The sequence below is a fragment of the Aphelocoma coerulescens genome, chromosome 5, assembly GCF_041296385.1.
Source record: "Aphelocoma coerulescens isolate FSJ_1873_10779 chromosome 5, UR_Acoe_1.0, whole genome shotgun sequence".
In the NCBI taxonomy this organism is placed as follows: Eukaryota; Metazoa; Chordata; class Aves; order Passeriformes; family Corvidae; genus Aphelocoma; species Aphelocoma coerulescens.
The window spans coordinates 22,000,617-22,017,616 of record NC_091019.1 but is presented as its reverse complement, the minus strand read 5'-3'; the positions used below and the strand labels follow the sequence as shown (position 1 = coordinate 22,017,616).

The 17,000-nt window shown below is 40.0% G+C and overlaps 1 protein-coding gene across 11 annotated transcripts in view; it reads left to right on the top strand.

Moving 5' to 3' along the window:
* LRRC56 (leucine rich repeat containing 56) overlaps nt 1–17,000 on the top strand; it is a 78,404-nt gene that overhangs the window by 22,292 nt on the left and 39,112 nt on the right. For 9 of the 11 annotated variants that reach the window (XM_069017055.1, XM_069017054.1, XM_069017057.1 and 6 more), the window contains 2 exons: nt 6,856–7,020; nt 16,648–16,735. In XM_069017055.1, coding sequence (XP_068873156.1) covers nt 6,865–7,020; nt 16,648–16,735 — 244 coding nt within the window. In that variant the 5' untranslated portion in view covers nt 6,856–6,864. Of the gene's footprint in view, nt 1–6,855; nt 7,021–16,647; nt 16,736–17,000 lie in introns of those variants that run through there. The other 2 variants (XM_069017066.1, XM_069017065.1) reach the window with 1 other exon arrangement.

Below are 17,000 nucleotides of genomic sequence, written 5' to 3'. Positions count from 1 at the left end.
TTGCTTACGTCCTTTCTTAGTATGTCTAGTAATACCAGCATCTGAATTTTTAAGTAAATGCTGAATTATGCCTTTTAAATGCAAGGAAGGTAAATACATCTTCCTGTGACATTTGCATTTAAGGCAGGATCTGTGTGTGTGACAAGCACGGATATGTTGATTCCTGCGTACCTTGTCATTAGCTATCCATGACAGGACCCCTACATGAGAGGATTTTAACTAGACCAGCCTCATTTCTCCCTTATTTAATATCTGGACACTGTTGGATAAAAGCTTGTGGCCATGAAGGGCCAAATCTGGTTTCCTGATCTCTGGCTACCTTGATAAAATGGTGAGGGACTTACTGTTATCTAGTCCACTGAAACAATCCTAAGTGCATTTGGCAACCTGCTGAGAGTGAAGGCGTTGGTACCTTGGAGCTCTGTTTTTCCTTAACCCCTGTTGTTCACCAGCTATCCCCACATCCTGCTCTCTGCTTTGCTTTTCTAGGGCTCATTGCAGGGACAGATAGCAGAAGAGGGTCTTGAGACATTTTCTTACAGCAGGAAGTTCACCTGTATATGAAAAAAACCAATCTGTAGCATCTTGCAGTTTCATCTAATGATTTAAATAATCCATACTCATCTATAGCCACTGTCTGGAGACTTGCACTGCAGAGAGAATCAATGATCATTTGTAGCCAGACAGAAATTACCACTGACCCCCTTCCACCACAGGACTCTAAAAACTAAAACCAATTGATTGGACTTTGGTTTATTTTTTCTTTGACATGTAATAGAACCATATAATAGAGAGTGATCTGCTTTTATATCAGAGGACATTTTGTTGAGCAGCAATACCCTTAGAACAGGTAGCTGGGTGTGCAGCTGCAGTGGGAGCTGCAGGTTGTGCCCTGGATGGGGGACATGGTGGGAGCCCCAGGCAAGGGGCCCTGACCTGGTGCTGACCCTTTGCATGACAAAGGGCCCAGGGACCTGTGGCACCGGCCAGGTGACCGGGGACTTGGACACAGCAGGAGCCAAGGACTCAGCAGGGAGACCCCAGACTGTCACAGGCATGGAGGGTACAAAACCTGGGGATTCCTTTGTTGAGGGTCTGTCCCTAAAGGCACCAGCTCCAGCTGTTTCTGCATTACTGCACCATGATTAAATTGTTTTAAGGATCCAGACATCTGAGACTGCCATGGGAAACTCAGGGCTGAGCCAAACCCTGTCTGACTGTGCGAGTGTGGGGTGTGCAGGGGACAAGAGGGGCACCCGTGGGATCACTGGAGGTGCCCACTCTGAAGGGACTTTGGTCCTGGATGGTAAGAAGGGGAAGTTCCCTTAAAAATTTTGGCAAGCTAGCTCCAAAATTATTTAATATAGGGGTATTTCCAGCTCATATGATAAAACATTTTTCATCACCCTGCTCAGCAGGATCTCAGGGGGAAAGTATTATATATGCAATTGTAACTATGAAATTAGTATATTTATATATCTACATGGAATCTGTAGATATACAAAGGATAAATGGGTGACATTTAAAGGCATTGCCTTTTTATTATTACTGTTATGTTTTCAAAGAATATTAGACATCTTTTATCTCAAAGGTGTCTGGGTTTGTAGCATGCATTCTTTTTCTCTGGGATCACTGCTGCTTTGAGTGACAGCACAGGTTGAACTCAGCTCCATGCATGGGGGTATCACAAGTCCAAAAAGCTCCCAAGAGCTTTTCCTGAGGAGTCTCTGGGACACAGATCCCAAGGCTCACCTGCCATGGTTGTGGTAATTATAGAGCAGGATTTATATGTAATAGCAAAGAACTGTCAGAACACTCTTACAGCTTTTGAAACCGTAAATGAGGAAGGTAAACAAATGAGATAAATCAGTACACTTGCTTTGTCTGCACATTTGGATGCTTGAACCAAGGCCTCAAATTGAAGAGTTACCCAAAAATATCATTGTAAGCATTCGAGTCATTCAGTGTCATTAAAGTCAGTGAATTTTTAATTATATTAAGTGGGATATTGTTATCTTAATATTTCAGCTTTCTCTTAAAAGCTTTTTTTCTTTAGTGGGGCACAGAAGCAGAATATTTATGAATGCTCTTTATAGTGTTTGCATGATCCCTTGATATTAAAGTAGCATTACTGAAGTAGTTGTTACCTTGTTCTGCTTAACAAAACCGGAAGATTAAAATCAGACTCTTTAGTCATACACACACACACAAAAAAATCATATTAATAACAGGACTGGTGTTTTATTTTTCAGCTTTCTAGAAGTTGCACCTGCTAAAATAGACTGATGTGTTGCAGGATGCTTTATATTACATGAATGTTGCAGGAACTGTTTTTGCCATTATGGGTGGATTATTGTAACAGTAGTTTCCTGATGACATCATAGTAAATTCCAGCTGCCCAAACAGTTATTTTCCAGATGAGGTTATCTGCAGTGCACTTGCACAAAATTACACTTTAAAAGGGCACCCATAGTTCCCTTGGGACTTGTAAACCAAACGTTTTGTCAAATCCGTAGTAAATACAGAATTCTTTGTTTTCGTTCTGTGTCAGTGGTAACAGTATGGGCACCACTGTAATTTGTGATTCTGAATTAAACAGACAAAAATTATATCACGCAAGACAAGAGAAATGGAAGTCTGCAGTGCAAGCTTCCTGTCATAGAGGGATGGATAGCACAGTGGTTCTCAAATGGGTTTTTTTTCTAGAGAAATTTTTGGCTGGTGACATACAGATAAGGGCTCAGAAGTTGCAGTACCCCCACTGAAATGTCACCTTTCCTGTCCAGTGAAGGCATGAGTAGCCACAGAGCGGGAGGGGATGCTGGTTGAGAAGCTGGACTAAGGCAGTAGAGATTCCTTTTTGTATGGGATGTTAATATATAGAGGTATATGCCTTTTCTAGAGTGAATCTCAATTAATTGCTGTTGTTTGGGGATTTCTTTTGGTTTTAAACAGTAAGTTAATTGCTTGGACAAGCTCTTTAGGTAATGTTGTGAAAGCTACATTAGAAATTATCATGCCTAGTCACACAATTCAGAGGTTCTTTCCTGGTCTTAAGAAGCTGTAATTAATATTGAATCAAACATTTGAATCTGAAATGCGTATTAATATATATTTAATGAAGAATACGTAATCCGATCTCTGACTCTTCGATAAATCTTGTAGCAGGAAAATAAAATCTTGGAGTCTTACCAGTTAGTCAGACCCTAAGAACATCAAATAACTGTTCTCTGCCAATTTCTTTCTAGCAAATTACAGTATTCTGAGGGGATTTTAAATAACATGTTGTTCCAAGGATCATTTAATTTTAATAATGGTCTTTATTACTGGTATTTATATATGTTGAAAATGTCCTGCAGTTTTTAATGAACTGTCAGAACATGTCTGTGAATTGAATAGCTTACCATGATCACACACACTCGCTTGGGTAAGGAGAGTGGCAGCAGTGGAGAAAGTTGGCAAATTAACTCTTTGTAGAATTCAGAATCTTCCATCTCACTGTTCTGGTCATTGATTTCTCGTGCACTCAATGATTATTTGCTTCTAGTTATCCACACACATAAGAGTCTGCCAAGTTAAGACTTCTGATGCAAATCCTGCAAAAGCTAATTTATTGGTTTCTTTCATTCTTTTATTCTTCTCAGTGTTCACATGCACTGTAAAACTCCATTATTTCCCAGCCATTTTCTCTTCCCCTGACACACTCATGTGCTTACTGGCATTGCTCTGCTGTCCCACGGGATTCACTGCAGGTTTGTGCTAGGTGCAGTTAGGTTCCATCCTTGCGGGTGCCACAAAGCACAGCAGGAATGGTTCTGTTCAGCACATAGATCCAATATATATCCAATGCAGCCATCTTCTCCATGAGGGAAATCTTCAGATTTGTGGCTTTTCAGACCTCTTCAGTGACACCAAAAGTCTTTCCAGTCCCTGTAAGCTGTCCCACTGAAGCTAAAATTAGTTTGAGTCAGTGTTGGCTTGTCCTGTGCATTTGGCAGAGCCTTAGGTTTATCAGATGGACCTGATGAAAATGGGCAATGTGACCGCTGTGGCTCTAGGAGGACAAATTTTGCACCAGGCCCCCTTTTTGCTCCTACACAGTGCTGGAGATTTCAGAGGTTCCTGGATTTTACAAAAGATTGGCACCTCACCATTAGAATTCCTGCGCTCTTGATTTTTCTACAATCTCATTTTGAGCATGTTATTTTGATCCATGTTCAGGAGGAGATTCTTTATTCCCTGGAGAAAGCTTTGAAGTGATAGAAACATGTAAAAAAATAGTTTTGCTTGCGGACAATAATTCAGCTTGATCCCAAACAATTTGTAATGAAAATACTTTTCTCCTCGCTAATCCAATGTTACAATAATTACAAGAGCAGATCAATAGCAGGAAGTATAAAACAAAGTATTACTTCAGATATTAAGCCACAAATTGATCTCCCTGTCAAGCCTAAAGTAAATGCTGTATCAACATGTTTCAAAGATTTGAGGATGTTCTGAAATGTGGTGGTGATGGCCCAACAGAGGGAGAACAGTAATTTGTTTTATGCAAGCGTGTTACCACTTTGCAGCCCACATCTACAAAATCCTGCTCTTATCTCATTATGTTTTGCACTCACACATTACATCAGTGTTCTCTGACTATTGCTCCACTTGGCTCTGATAACATACATGACTATCTCTGGATAATAACAATCCTCACTTGAATTAGAAACAACCACCAGTACTTGCACACAATCCAACACAAGTCTTGTGCAACTGGCAAAGGATTCCAGAATTTATGTGACAGATATTCTACTCCAAGTCAGTCATTGACCAAGATAATTCTTTCTTAGGAAAATAATGACAACACCAGAAGATCTTCATCTCACAGAAGGTTCTTTAATTTTCTTGGATAACTGATAACTCTTGCAACTCTATACTGGCTTAATCATACTGATCTGTTCTAAAGAAAGTAGAGGAAAAAAGTCTGAGAAATTCTAGAATTTGTTAGACAAAGAAACAGGTAATAGAAATTTCTCTATTATAACTTTTCTTGTAAAATGCAAGACACAGTGTTTTTGAGGTCTCTTTTCCCTCCTAATGGGCTGAAGTATGAAAGTTGTCCTTACACTACTGTAGGCATACTGAGGTTTTAGAAGCTGCAAGTATCACTACTCAGTTCACTTTATGGTGGTTCTTTTGTAAGCCAGTAAGAAAGATTGAAAGGAGTTGTGTGACTCTGAAGAATTTGTGTTGAACATACTTTTTAGGCATTGAATATTCTGTAGCTTAGGTGTAGCACATTTGAGCAGTCAGCTTCCCCTGTAGGAGTGCTTGCCAGGTAGGTGCAGTGACCTGGAAAAAATAGGGTTTGCTTTCTATGAGCTTCTTCTGGCCTGATGAGTCTACAGAAGGAGCACTTAGGAATCTGAGGCTTTGGTTCTTCCCTTCCTAATGTAGGAGATTCTGCAGGAAGAGGTTTGGTGTGTCATCAAGTTTTTGTTGCTGTTTTTGTTTGGATAAGGGCTGCTATTTTTTCTGACAGTACTGAGTCCTTTGAATTTCCTTTTCTTGTGCGAGTGAAGAATTTTGACTGGACGTGAGTAGTCAGAGGAAGAAGTCTTTTTGATCCAAACCTCCTTCACCTTCTACTGAGTCAGTCCTCTCAAGTACAGATGACCAGCTGAGCAGCCAGAACTCCTATTTGTCCTAACAGAAGTTACTCCTGTGTTTAACTGTTTATTAGTATGAGGAGGAAGGAAAGTGGTAATTCTCAGGTCTTGGCCACCACTGATGCTTTGTCAGCCAGTTATGATTAGCTTGATCATTTAATTACTTTTCCAGCACTAAGAATAAATATTGCTTCACAGTGGAGGACAGAACAAAACTGCAGGTGTCCCTTCAGCAGAGCAAGACAGCTTTTCTCTAGTCTAGCCTTTTGTTGTTACAGCAGTGTTTCCAGCTGTGACACTTCCTTCTTGCCAAGTAGTAGTAAATAGCTGTATAAATCACAGTAATGCTTGTACCACTTGGGTACAGCAGATTGCTTTTTGACTCTAATGAGTGTACATATGCTTACTCTCATATTTCAAAGTTAATTGTTAATATTTCTGTGAAAGTGATATCTTTGAGAATTGAATGACCACAATTGAAGTGCTTCATCTTCAAATTTTGTATTTCATTTCACTTGAAGCACACACAGTTTTGTTTAAATTGTATTTTAAATTTATTTTTTCCAAGACTGTCTTCAAAACTAGAAGTCAGTAGTCATGGCCTTCCTAACCTAAAGTCAGTAACAGTGCTGGGATGTTTGATTTAGGACAGCAAATACAGACAGGTTCTGTCCATGCTACCTGCAGGCAGAGCTCAGAATGCTAGAGAGAGGTGGTGGTGTGCCTTGGTACTGGCACTTGCAGTCTGGCGTCCAGCAGAGTTTTGCTGAGTGTTGCTCACATTTCTCGAGAGGAGATGGGTAGGTGGGGAGCCTGTGTGGATGGGAAGCTCACTGACACTGGAGAAGGATGAGTGGAGTAGTGAGAAGGCTGGAAAGGACTAGTGCCCTGAGCTGTTTGTTCTCCCCGTTCTTCTTTGTATAGGTATGCCTGGCTTCTTGTATACCTGCAAACAATAGTTTGCTGTTAAAGCTTACACTCAAAGCTGAATGAGGTGTGGGACTCGGGTAGCTCTTGAGGGTGAAGAAAAGGAAGAATATATGTTATGTAATGCATGGCTTTGGGTTTGTGCTGATTAAAGAAACCTGCATCTCCACAGGCATTTTCTGTCTTGCAATAGGAGTCAAAATAGATTTTGCTGACAGGAAAATAATAAATACGGGTAGAAAAATCAGACTGCTTGTTACCCTTTTGTTCAAAGCATGTTGAGATGGACCTGAAGTTGAATCCTGACAGAGTTTCTCATCTGGGCTCGTCTGCAGACCAGGAGACTGATTTGAATTGGCAAGGCAACCCAAATCCCAGTCCGCTGATTAAAGATGATGGAGAGCTGCTTCTGGATGAACATCTTTCCCCTAGGAAACTGGTGAGTAGACATCCAACTTTTTAATGAAGTGAAAGAGGCAAACTGGCATATACAGAGCTGTATTAACCTTCCAACTGCAATTGTACTGATTGTGGATTGTTGCCTCTCTGACATTTAGACTTCTGTGTAAAGTAGATTCTGTCTTATGAAGGTGTATCAAATGTTTGTCCTCCTTTCACCTTGTTTCATATCAAAAGTATTTCCAGCATGAATGTGGCTGTGTTTATTGCAAGGATTCTTGAAGCAGCGTGAAGAAAAGTACGGGTAGCATAATTATACTCTACACAGATCTCACTAATGCCATCTGGAGTACCTTGAATCTTAGCATTAGAAAAAGAATATACATTAACCTTGTTCTAGAGGTTGGAAATGTAAATTTAAAAGCACTTTTTTTTTTCTCTGAGGTAGTGAAATCCTCTGTCCTGCTAAGAAGCAAATTAAAATATTCTGCAAATGATAGAAATACTTTCTATATATGTCAAAGTAGGTGGAATTTCAAAGCCTACTTGAAAGCCCTGTTCCTTTTAGACTGGGGGAAATGATTTTGGTGTGCAGCCTGTTGAAAGAGAGTAACATGCTGATATCTTCATGAAAGAATTCACTTTGTGAAATATTTGTGAAAGAATACTTGGTTGCACACAGTATTGTACTTGCTCAAGACTAATTAAGGGTGAAATCCTGTGGGATGTGTAGGAGCTGACCAAACAACGTCACTTTTCCATGCTAAAGGAAGGGAGAGTCGAGAGCAGAATTTGAGGAGAGAGGCTTTCTGTGTTGCAGACCTACAAAAAAATATCTCTTCCACTGGGGAGCATTTGTGAAAGAAGATGGGGCTGCCAAGGCTGTGGTTCCTGTGCTCCCAGCAGACAGGGTGGTGATCACAGTATCTATAATCCTGCGTGTATCCACTGCACCAGTGCCGCTTCCGCAGGGAGCGTATTCCAGCCGCAGGTTTACACCACTCCCTAGCCACTCCCTAACTACATTCCAGTCACCATTTTGGCCATGTGCTGTAGATTAGAACTATTGTTCCCTTATTAGCCAGGCCTTTTAGTGTTTATGAAATGGTTGGAGGTGCAAAAATCCCTTCCTGCAGAGTGGATATATGAAGCATTCTGGAGAAAAATTGCTACATGGTTGTATGGTCTATGCCATTCACTTTCCTTTGGCTAGTGAGAATCTCCAACTACTTCTTGGTCTTTGTTTAAAACCTGGCGTAGAATTTGACCAGTCTAATGTGTTTGTGGCCCACAATACCCTGTATAAATCCCATGGGAACCTCTCAGGTTCGTCTGTATTGTTAGGACATGAACCAAAGCTCATTAGAGTAACCAAAATGGCTGCCCTCTGATTCAACCAACTCTGAATGAAACCCTTAGGAAACTCTTTCTTTGGCATGAAGTTCTCTTTCTCTGCTGCTTTGGTTCACAGCAAATTGTAAGCAGAAAAGTGTGTATAAGGCGATGTTACCCACATCCCATGAAGTTGCTGTTTATTATTTTGTAATTTTTAAAAAATGCAGATAAAAAGTTAAATAATTGAGTTTTGCCTTTTTTGAGATTCTGGGTTTTAACATTTGAGAGGAATCTCATTTCAAAGATTCTTTTAAATGGAGTATACTGTCCTGCTAATTTTTCTGGACACAGTTATTTCCTGCCCTGGAACCTGACATTTGTGTTGGCATAGCTGGGATACTTCCTGCTCAGAGGAAAATCTACATGACATTGTCAAGGAAACATTTACAGTGTTTATAGCTTGTTTTAATAACATACCCTGTCTATCTATTCTCTGACCTTTATGTTGATCAAATGGAAACCACTGCTGCCATAAATTTACTTCTTCTGGATTTGCAAATGTTCAGACTGTTCAAACATTTAATATGAAACAAGTTTTCACGTGCATAATTCTTTAAGGACCCACATGCCATTGACAGTCAAATGGTTTGAAAGGTTGTCTTGCTTAAATCAATACAGTTGCAGCATCTTTTTGATTGTCTTATTGTTGTGAATATTTTAGGAGTTATTGATTGTATCTGTTGAAGTGCTCTGAGAAGGAAACTAATGGTCTTAAAATACAGGCTCTTTAAAGGAAAATTGTTTTACATTCAAATAAGAGCATGGGCCACACTTCTGCAGTGTTGTGTAGGCAATTTTTTGGACACCTTAGGGATGTTCCTGAGGAAGGTTTTTGTTCTGAGATACATCCTCGGCTTTACCCCTTGCGCTAGCAATGGTCTGTCTTGTACCAGTTCAGTTGGAGTTTGGGGAAGCTGCAAAGTGTAGTTGTGCAGAGTCTGTGAAGATTGGGCACACTGAACTGCAGCTTCATTTCTGCCTTCACATTTGACTCATTTTGCCCTTTTTCCAGGGGGATGGCTGTCTATTTTATAGTGAAACCATTAGCAGTCTCCATTAGCAGTCCACATTATTAAGAACTCTCTGAAACTTGTGACACTTGTGTTCCTTCACTTTTTTATCCACTTGCTGCATTGTTTTCCTCCAAAGAGAGGAAAGTTTGGCTTAGATCAATTTTTTTTTTTTTTTTTTTTTTTTTGCCTTCTTGGACTGTGTAGAACAATAGATAACTTCTACAAAACCACTGGACTCGTGCCCATTTTTTTCCTCTCCTTAGTGGATCCCCTCACTTAGACTTTATGCTTATTCACCACAGAGCTTGTGGTCTTCTGTAGCCTTGTTTCAGTGTAATGTTCACTTCAAATCCTGTATGATTCCGTATTTCCATTATGTTAATCACATCTTCTAGTTTCTGCTTGCTGCCAGCTCTCTTGCTGCACTATTGTGTAACATCCTTTTATATTTGAATGTTCTTCATCCAAGCTACAGGTCAAACGCTTTTGATGCAAGGGTTGATATCATTAGATATCATTTTTATTCTTTTTGCTAGTATCAATATAAATTTTCTGGTGTACTCTTTAATCTTCCTCTATATGAATAGGCACTCTTGTTTTTCCATTTGTACCTGTCCTATTAATATTTCCAGCTTTTTATTTCCCTAGTTATTTTCCTATTAATATTTCCCTGCTCTGCCCATCCTTATGCATGGTTGTCAGATATTGCAGAATACCAGGGTGAGCAAATTCTCACTTTTTTCTGAAAATTGGCTAACAGTGGGCCATTAATTTTTAACTCTGTTAGGGCTGTGACACAGATTTTTCATTAAACTTGGAGAAACTGAAATTAAGGGCGCCACCTGTCTTTAATCACATTTTTATTTTGTTCTATCAACCTCCATCCTCTTCCTGCTGTTTGCAAAGGATCTTTTCCTGACTTCCACTAAAAGCATTCCACTTCTCAGAAGAAACTCATTTTACAAGGTCAAATGATCTTCCAGACATTGTCACATTATAAAACCCAATCACGTTTGTGTGTGATCTTTAGAGAAGAAAGGAAGTATTCTCTAATTTAGCTTTTTATTGATCCTGCTCCAACTAATCATGTTTTCCAAACTCAGGAACACGTGTTCGGAAGTGGTGTTTAGTTTTGTTGCTCAGGAGGTTAGGGTGTATTTCATATGGTATGCACTCATCCTCACGGGAAAAAGAAAATGCTGGAGGGTCCTGGAACAAAGATTGGATTCTTGCTGAAATGGCTCAATTGTTTCCTTTTTTATTTTGCAGAATTTTTCCTCACAGTTGTAAGATAAATGGACTAGAGAGAAAAACTGGACATCAAGGAAGTACAGAACCTTGATAAATTAGGTAGAGTTAGGGAATGGAAGTAATGGTCACTTCAAATCCTGCATGTTTCCTGTATGACTGAATTTGGATCTGCTGAATTCTTCATTAGAAATGTATAATAATTATTTTCTGAAGTTTGAGGGATCCTCTGGAGGCCTGCCAGTTTGATCTTCTACTCCAAGCATAGCTAGTTTCAAAGTTAGATCAGATTGCTCGAGGTAGCAGATAGTGGAGGTAATAACTGTGAACTGGAAAGAAATTACAAAGCCTCCTTTAGTTGCAGAGCTTTCCTTTTTCATATGTTCTTCTCCTAACACTAATACCTTTACAGTAGTGAAGGCTTGTAGTTGTTAAATTAGTGTTCATCTGTTGTATTAGTGTTCATCCTGCTACTTAGGCATCTGATGTTTTACATTCAAATTTTCACATCAGGAAGCTTTATATTTATATGCATGCACAGGCATATGCATGCTTTTATATGAAAAAACCCAGATATTAATTGACTTACAGCCACCAGTGCTTCAGTAACATAAAATGACATTACAGTCTTGACTTTTCCGTGTTCAGTGACACAATCTTGAGCAATGATTGTAGCTACTGTCTGCACACCTAATTCCAAGATAGGAAAAAGAATTAATGTTGGTGTATAACTATTTTTATATCTCTGTGAGGGAAAGTAAATCCTTAAAACAAATCTAAGCAAAAACTGAGGTAAGAATGTCTATTATCCTGTCCACTCCTAACCTTTGTGTTAATTTGACATGTAGCTGAAACTGAGTTTTTTTCCTCCTACAGAAATAGTAAAGGCTATTTCTGGGAGATCAGTAAACCTCCCATCTAATTTCTGGTGCCCTACATGCCCTATGAAGTTTGCAATAGTTAGATTTCCCAGCAATTTGCAACATCAGACCATTAATACTGGTTTTCAAAAGGTGTCAGCACTGTGAATCCCCAGCATGAGTCAGTGAGACAGCAAGACTGGGCAAGGGCCTGTCCATATGCATCTGCTGGCATGACTTGGGGGCTTCAGCACAAGAATAAAGACATCTTCACTAATGCATCCACCACTACTTAAATTTCATGTTTACTGCCCTCATCTACACTTCCCATATAAGCCAAGAATATCTCTTTTCGTAGCACCTAGCTAATCTCTTCATCTGAGCTGAGAGAAGAATGTATTTATATATGCAGAAAGTAGTGAAATACAGCTAAATATTTTAATTATGGGCATCTCCAGCATTTAGCCCTTTTGAAAGGAAGTTTGCATGTGGGACCACAGAGAAGTTCTGTTCCCTTTCATTGAAAATTCCTTGGCTTACAATCACTTAAGGCCTATTAATTTGCTAATACTTTCCTTCTTAGGAGAAGTATTTTGTCATGCTTTTAGCAACTTTTTTTTTTTTTTTTTGTGAAGGAGAGATTATAGTTGAGTTGGGAATTTGAAAAAAAAAAGGCAATAAACACATGAATGGACATGAATCTAGAATTTGCATACAGGTGTAGTATTCAAAGAGAACAAGCTCACCACTCAGGAATTCCTGTCTTAGCCAAATTAACCAGGATCAGCAAAATAAATGCACAGCTGGAAATATTTCTCTGACAGCTGCACGCAACTTGTTCTTCAGCAACATGCCTCCTTTTCTTAGAGTGTGTGAAAAATTTAGGGAAGAGAGAAGATGTCAGTTGTATATGCCAGTTTTGGCTGAACAGTTATTATTTGCCAATTAAGGAATGTATAGATAGTTGCAAGTGGGACTTGAACTGGATTTCCCAGCATCACCAGGTGACTGCTCTGCCAGTTGGGAAGCTCTGCAAGCACAGAAGTATTTCTCAGTTGCAAATTTTTTACGGAATGCTTACTGGCTTTTCTTGTCAGACAGAGAAGAAGCTTTCGAAACCAGTGCGCAGTCCCCGACTAGCCAGACATTTGGCCAGACACTTTGTGTGGTGGAAATGGTTTGTGAGACATCATGGACTTGCTTCTTAAAATACTGGCTTAATCATTTGCCAATAGCTTCTGCATAATATGAAAAATAGTTTTACTCCTATTTTGAAGAAGGTAAAAAAATGTGAACTTTGTTTTACTTACCCTGTATTTAAAGTATCTTCAAAGACTTGTGCAGTGCTTTACCACGGAAATGTGTCCTTTCAAATAAACAAATTTACAGTGGAGTGTAAAACTGCTGCTAAGAATGAACCTTTCAGGCCACCTTCTTGAACATCACTTTTCAGAAAGATTTTGATGTTTAATTCTTTAGAAAACATCCCCCTTCTCTGTCTAATTGATACCTACCTTGCAGGGCTGCAGATGAGTGGCAACAACTGAACAACAGTCAGCCTAGAGTTGTATTGGTTTTTTTCAAGATATCTTTGATCTAAGATAACTGTGAATATATCCAACTCTTTGCCTAGAACAGATCCTTGGTCCCTTTTTGTTTGCCCTACGTGGAGGCTGAGCAGCTGGAAACAGCCAAAGAAACACCTAGGTGGTAAAGCACCTTCATGTCTGTAAGCATTCCTGAGGCACAGGCAGAGACATTCTGTCCCTGGCTGTCAGAACAGCCCATCAAGCTATGGGCCGGCAGTCATTACCTGAAACCACAGTGGGACACCTCTGAATTAGGGCAGGAGCCTGTCCTAGACCTAGGATGGCCCTAGGAATGAAGAGACACAGAGCACTGTAGCATCACATGGTGCCAGACATCTGTCTCTCCAAGCTGATGACCCTTTCAGTGTGTTGGGTCATGATTTTGTTTTTTCTCTTGCAGCAGAATTCTTCCTAAATATCGCTCCTTTCAAGTTTTGATGAAGGTTTCCATGACATTAAACAACAGCATAAAAAGAAGATCCTGCTAAATATGTTTCATCTTTGCTTAAGTGTTTCCACGTCCTTCCCTAAATGTCCCCCATTCCTGGTGTCAGAATTTTAGCTGTGACACGAGAAGTATCACACTTGCAGGTGCACCAGCATGCCAGGAATGGTGTCTGGAGGGTAGTAATGTACTAACTATCTTCCACAGGAACCATTCCCCACGTTTCCTTTTTTTGAACTGCTGCCCTGGCCTTTGCTTGCTGACTTGCTTGCAATCAACACCTGGGGTCTCAGTGCTTTAGTGCCTTTAAATGAGCTCATATCCTCCACCCAAGAGCATTTCTCGCTTCCTTCGTGTCCTACACTAACTTGTGCATCCCACAGCAAATTGGTTTCAAGCTGTCCCAGCATCTCCTCGCCATCAGCAGATGGAAGGACAGCAATTTTCAGACACTCTTGGAAACGCGGAACAGGGAGGTGGGCACCGAGAATACATGGAGTTTGTTGCATCTGGTTAGCACATGTTTCAAGGCAGCTATCTATAGTTCAAAGAGCTGGTGATGACAGCCAATAACCCTTTCCAGCACTGGAGTCACAGCTCTGCCTATTGCAGTACAAAAATACGGGTGCACTAAGCAGCTCATCTCTCAGACAGTGGAAAAGGTACAAATAGTGGGTCAAGAAGAGGAAAAGGAGGGCAAAGAATGACACTGGTAATCCCTGGTATGAGAAAAAGGGATAGGGAACCTTAGACAAGGAGATAATATAACTTCATGCAGGCTTCATGCTCAGATTTTGAAAAATAACATCAGGGAGCAGAACTGTGAAGGGAGGCTCGCTGGAATACAGCAGGGGAAGGACAGCATGCAGGGAACTTGCAGACAAAAAAAGAAGAAAAGGACAAAATAAGGAGCAAAGGCTCCTTGGGGTATCAGCACCTTCTGCTACTCAACTGACAGAGTGTGTGACCCTAAGCTTATTACTTGTTCTGAGGCTTCTTCCAGTTCTGATGTAGGCTCTTAAAACTATTTTGATGGGGAGCAGGGAGCTATTTTTCAGAAGCTTCTTCCTTTAATGGCAGTGAGCTTGCATCCAAATCCAGTGATCCGAGTGCATGGTTTTATGCCAGGACATCAGCTAGCTCTCATTTCACACATAATCTCGTGCTATGTGACAGACAGTGTCATCTGCTGAAAAGGGTTACTGCAAAATGTGTCTTGCCATCAGGGATCTTGTGTTCACTTGGAGGGAGAAAGCTGTAGTTGATAAGCTTGCTGCCTTTGCAGGAGCACACATTTTGTGGTGGCTGCATGTGGGGACAGAGTCTAGAAGCTTTCTTATGTTCAGCCCGCTTAAAATCACAGTTTAAAAGAATAAGATTAAAAATAATTTTAAACATATTTTAAAAGTAGGTCAAAAGCAGTCGAAGATATTGGGTAATTCTGTTTCTTAGGAGTACAAGTCAGGACCTTATAAAGGGGGACAGTTTTTCAAAAAGGAATGCTCAGCTTTTTCTGGAAACCATGTCCTTTTAAATTGCTATCTCAGTTACACTCAGACTGTTTTTGGTCCCTTGTAAGAGGATGTGGAACCATCAGAGGAAGTTGCAGCCACTTGTGCACAATAAAAATGTTACCTAACGAGCAGGAATGTTGCAACCACTATTTTTTCCTTGCAAAATGAACTGTATATTCTCGTGGTTATTTTTTCTTCCCAAAACTCATAAGCAGAGGTCATCCTACACATTCCCTTCTAATGAATAAGTTCTCCCTTATTAAAAAAACCTAAAGAATGTTGTAGCTTTTTAATAGTGAGAAAATTTGTCTTCTGTACATGAAGATTACTGAATGACTTTCTGCCTTCACCTTTAGTAAAGACCCAAAAGGTTGGTGACAATACTTTCAACCCATGCTCTTGGTTGCATCATTGAGGAGGGAACTCTGATTTCTTTGAAGTGTACATGTTCAGCCCACATCCTAACTCTTTTGACACAGAAAGGTGAAAGTTTAGAAGTTCTTCACTATGTATAACATCAACTATTTCAGGCAGTTATTGTGACAAATAAACCTTGCTTCTCATTTCTCAAGGATTGCTTCAGACTCTTCCATGAACCACTAACCCATCAGGAAGAAAGGATACTGTTCTTCTGGTTGAATTCATGCAACTGAGCTGATGCAAAGGAGGTGGTGGGATATGTACCCCTGAATGAGGGGAACTGGGGGGAGAGAAGCTGGATCATAGCTGGAAGAAATAGGGGATGAGAGCAGCAGTAATGTGAGATTGCTTCAGCTCCTTGTGGAATTGCAGCCTAGCATCTTAGGATTTCACAGTCCTGATTTAGTTTTCACTGGCAGTCATAGAGCTTCCCTCTCCCCTCTGTGTATAGCTTCTGCTAGTTTTGTTCCTCCTGCTTACTTCTGCCAAGGCAAAATGTACATGTATGTATCAACATAGACTTTGGGATATTAGGAAAGATTAGGAAAGAGTCTGCATTGACACACACCCTTGCTTAATGCAATGGTTCATCCAATTACTACAATTTTGTAAAAATAACAAAGGATTTTGAGGGCCTCTATTTGCATTGCCCAGATATTTTCAAAGGAATTAATAATTCTTGTAATAAGTGTAGTCTGCTTTCAGAAAAGTGAGCTGCTTAAGCTAAAATCATGTTTCCTTTTATTGTTTTGGGTTAACAGATAAACTGTGTATTTTGTTGAGTTTTACTACCTAGCACCTTTTGAATTACCAGTGATGCTTAAGGTTAACACTTTCTGTCTACTGAGGATTAGTGCAAGACTTGTGCAAATCTTAAAGCATGGATGTACTGTTTAAATGAAGCTAGCTGGCATGTAGGTCTGTTGTAGGTCTGAGTAATGTAACCCTCAGCCTTGACTCTTCCAGCAATGTATAAGTTTTGGGAGACTAGAATATTTTGGGGCTACAAGGAAGACAGGTCTTTGAATACTAAATTAATTTCAATGTGATTGCACATCTAGCCACGGTGACCTGAAATATATGTTGACAAAACACTAGTTGAAAGTCTTTCTACACCTTTTTGCTGCTGTGACATCTGGTTTATTGCATGAGAGTACACATATATTTCTGCTTATCTTTACAGCAAATTTTGGCAGGGGTAGATGATCTGCAGCAGGTGAAGGCCCTAGAGATGCGAGTAGACACCAGAGAGATCAGCTTGGGGAACTTTGGTAAGAAAACACTTTATTTTCTGCTCGCCATTTTGAATTTTTCTTTATCGTGTCTTGACTGGGGACTCACTAACCGGCCAGTGAAAAGTACTGTCCTTCTCAAGAGTTCTTGAAACAGGATCTCCCTGGTGTACCTCACACTCTTTGATCTCTGTCTTCTTGTGTGAGGCTCTGAATAGGACTGGAAACTCTGGCAATGGGATGAGTGACACGACTTCTGTCTGAAGCAAATTAGTTTGAACAAATTTTTCTTGTATGAGATGCT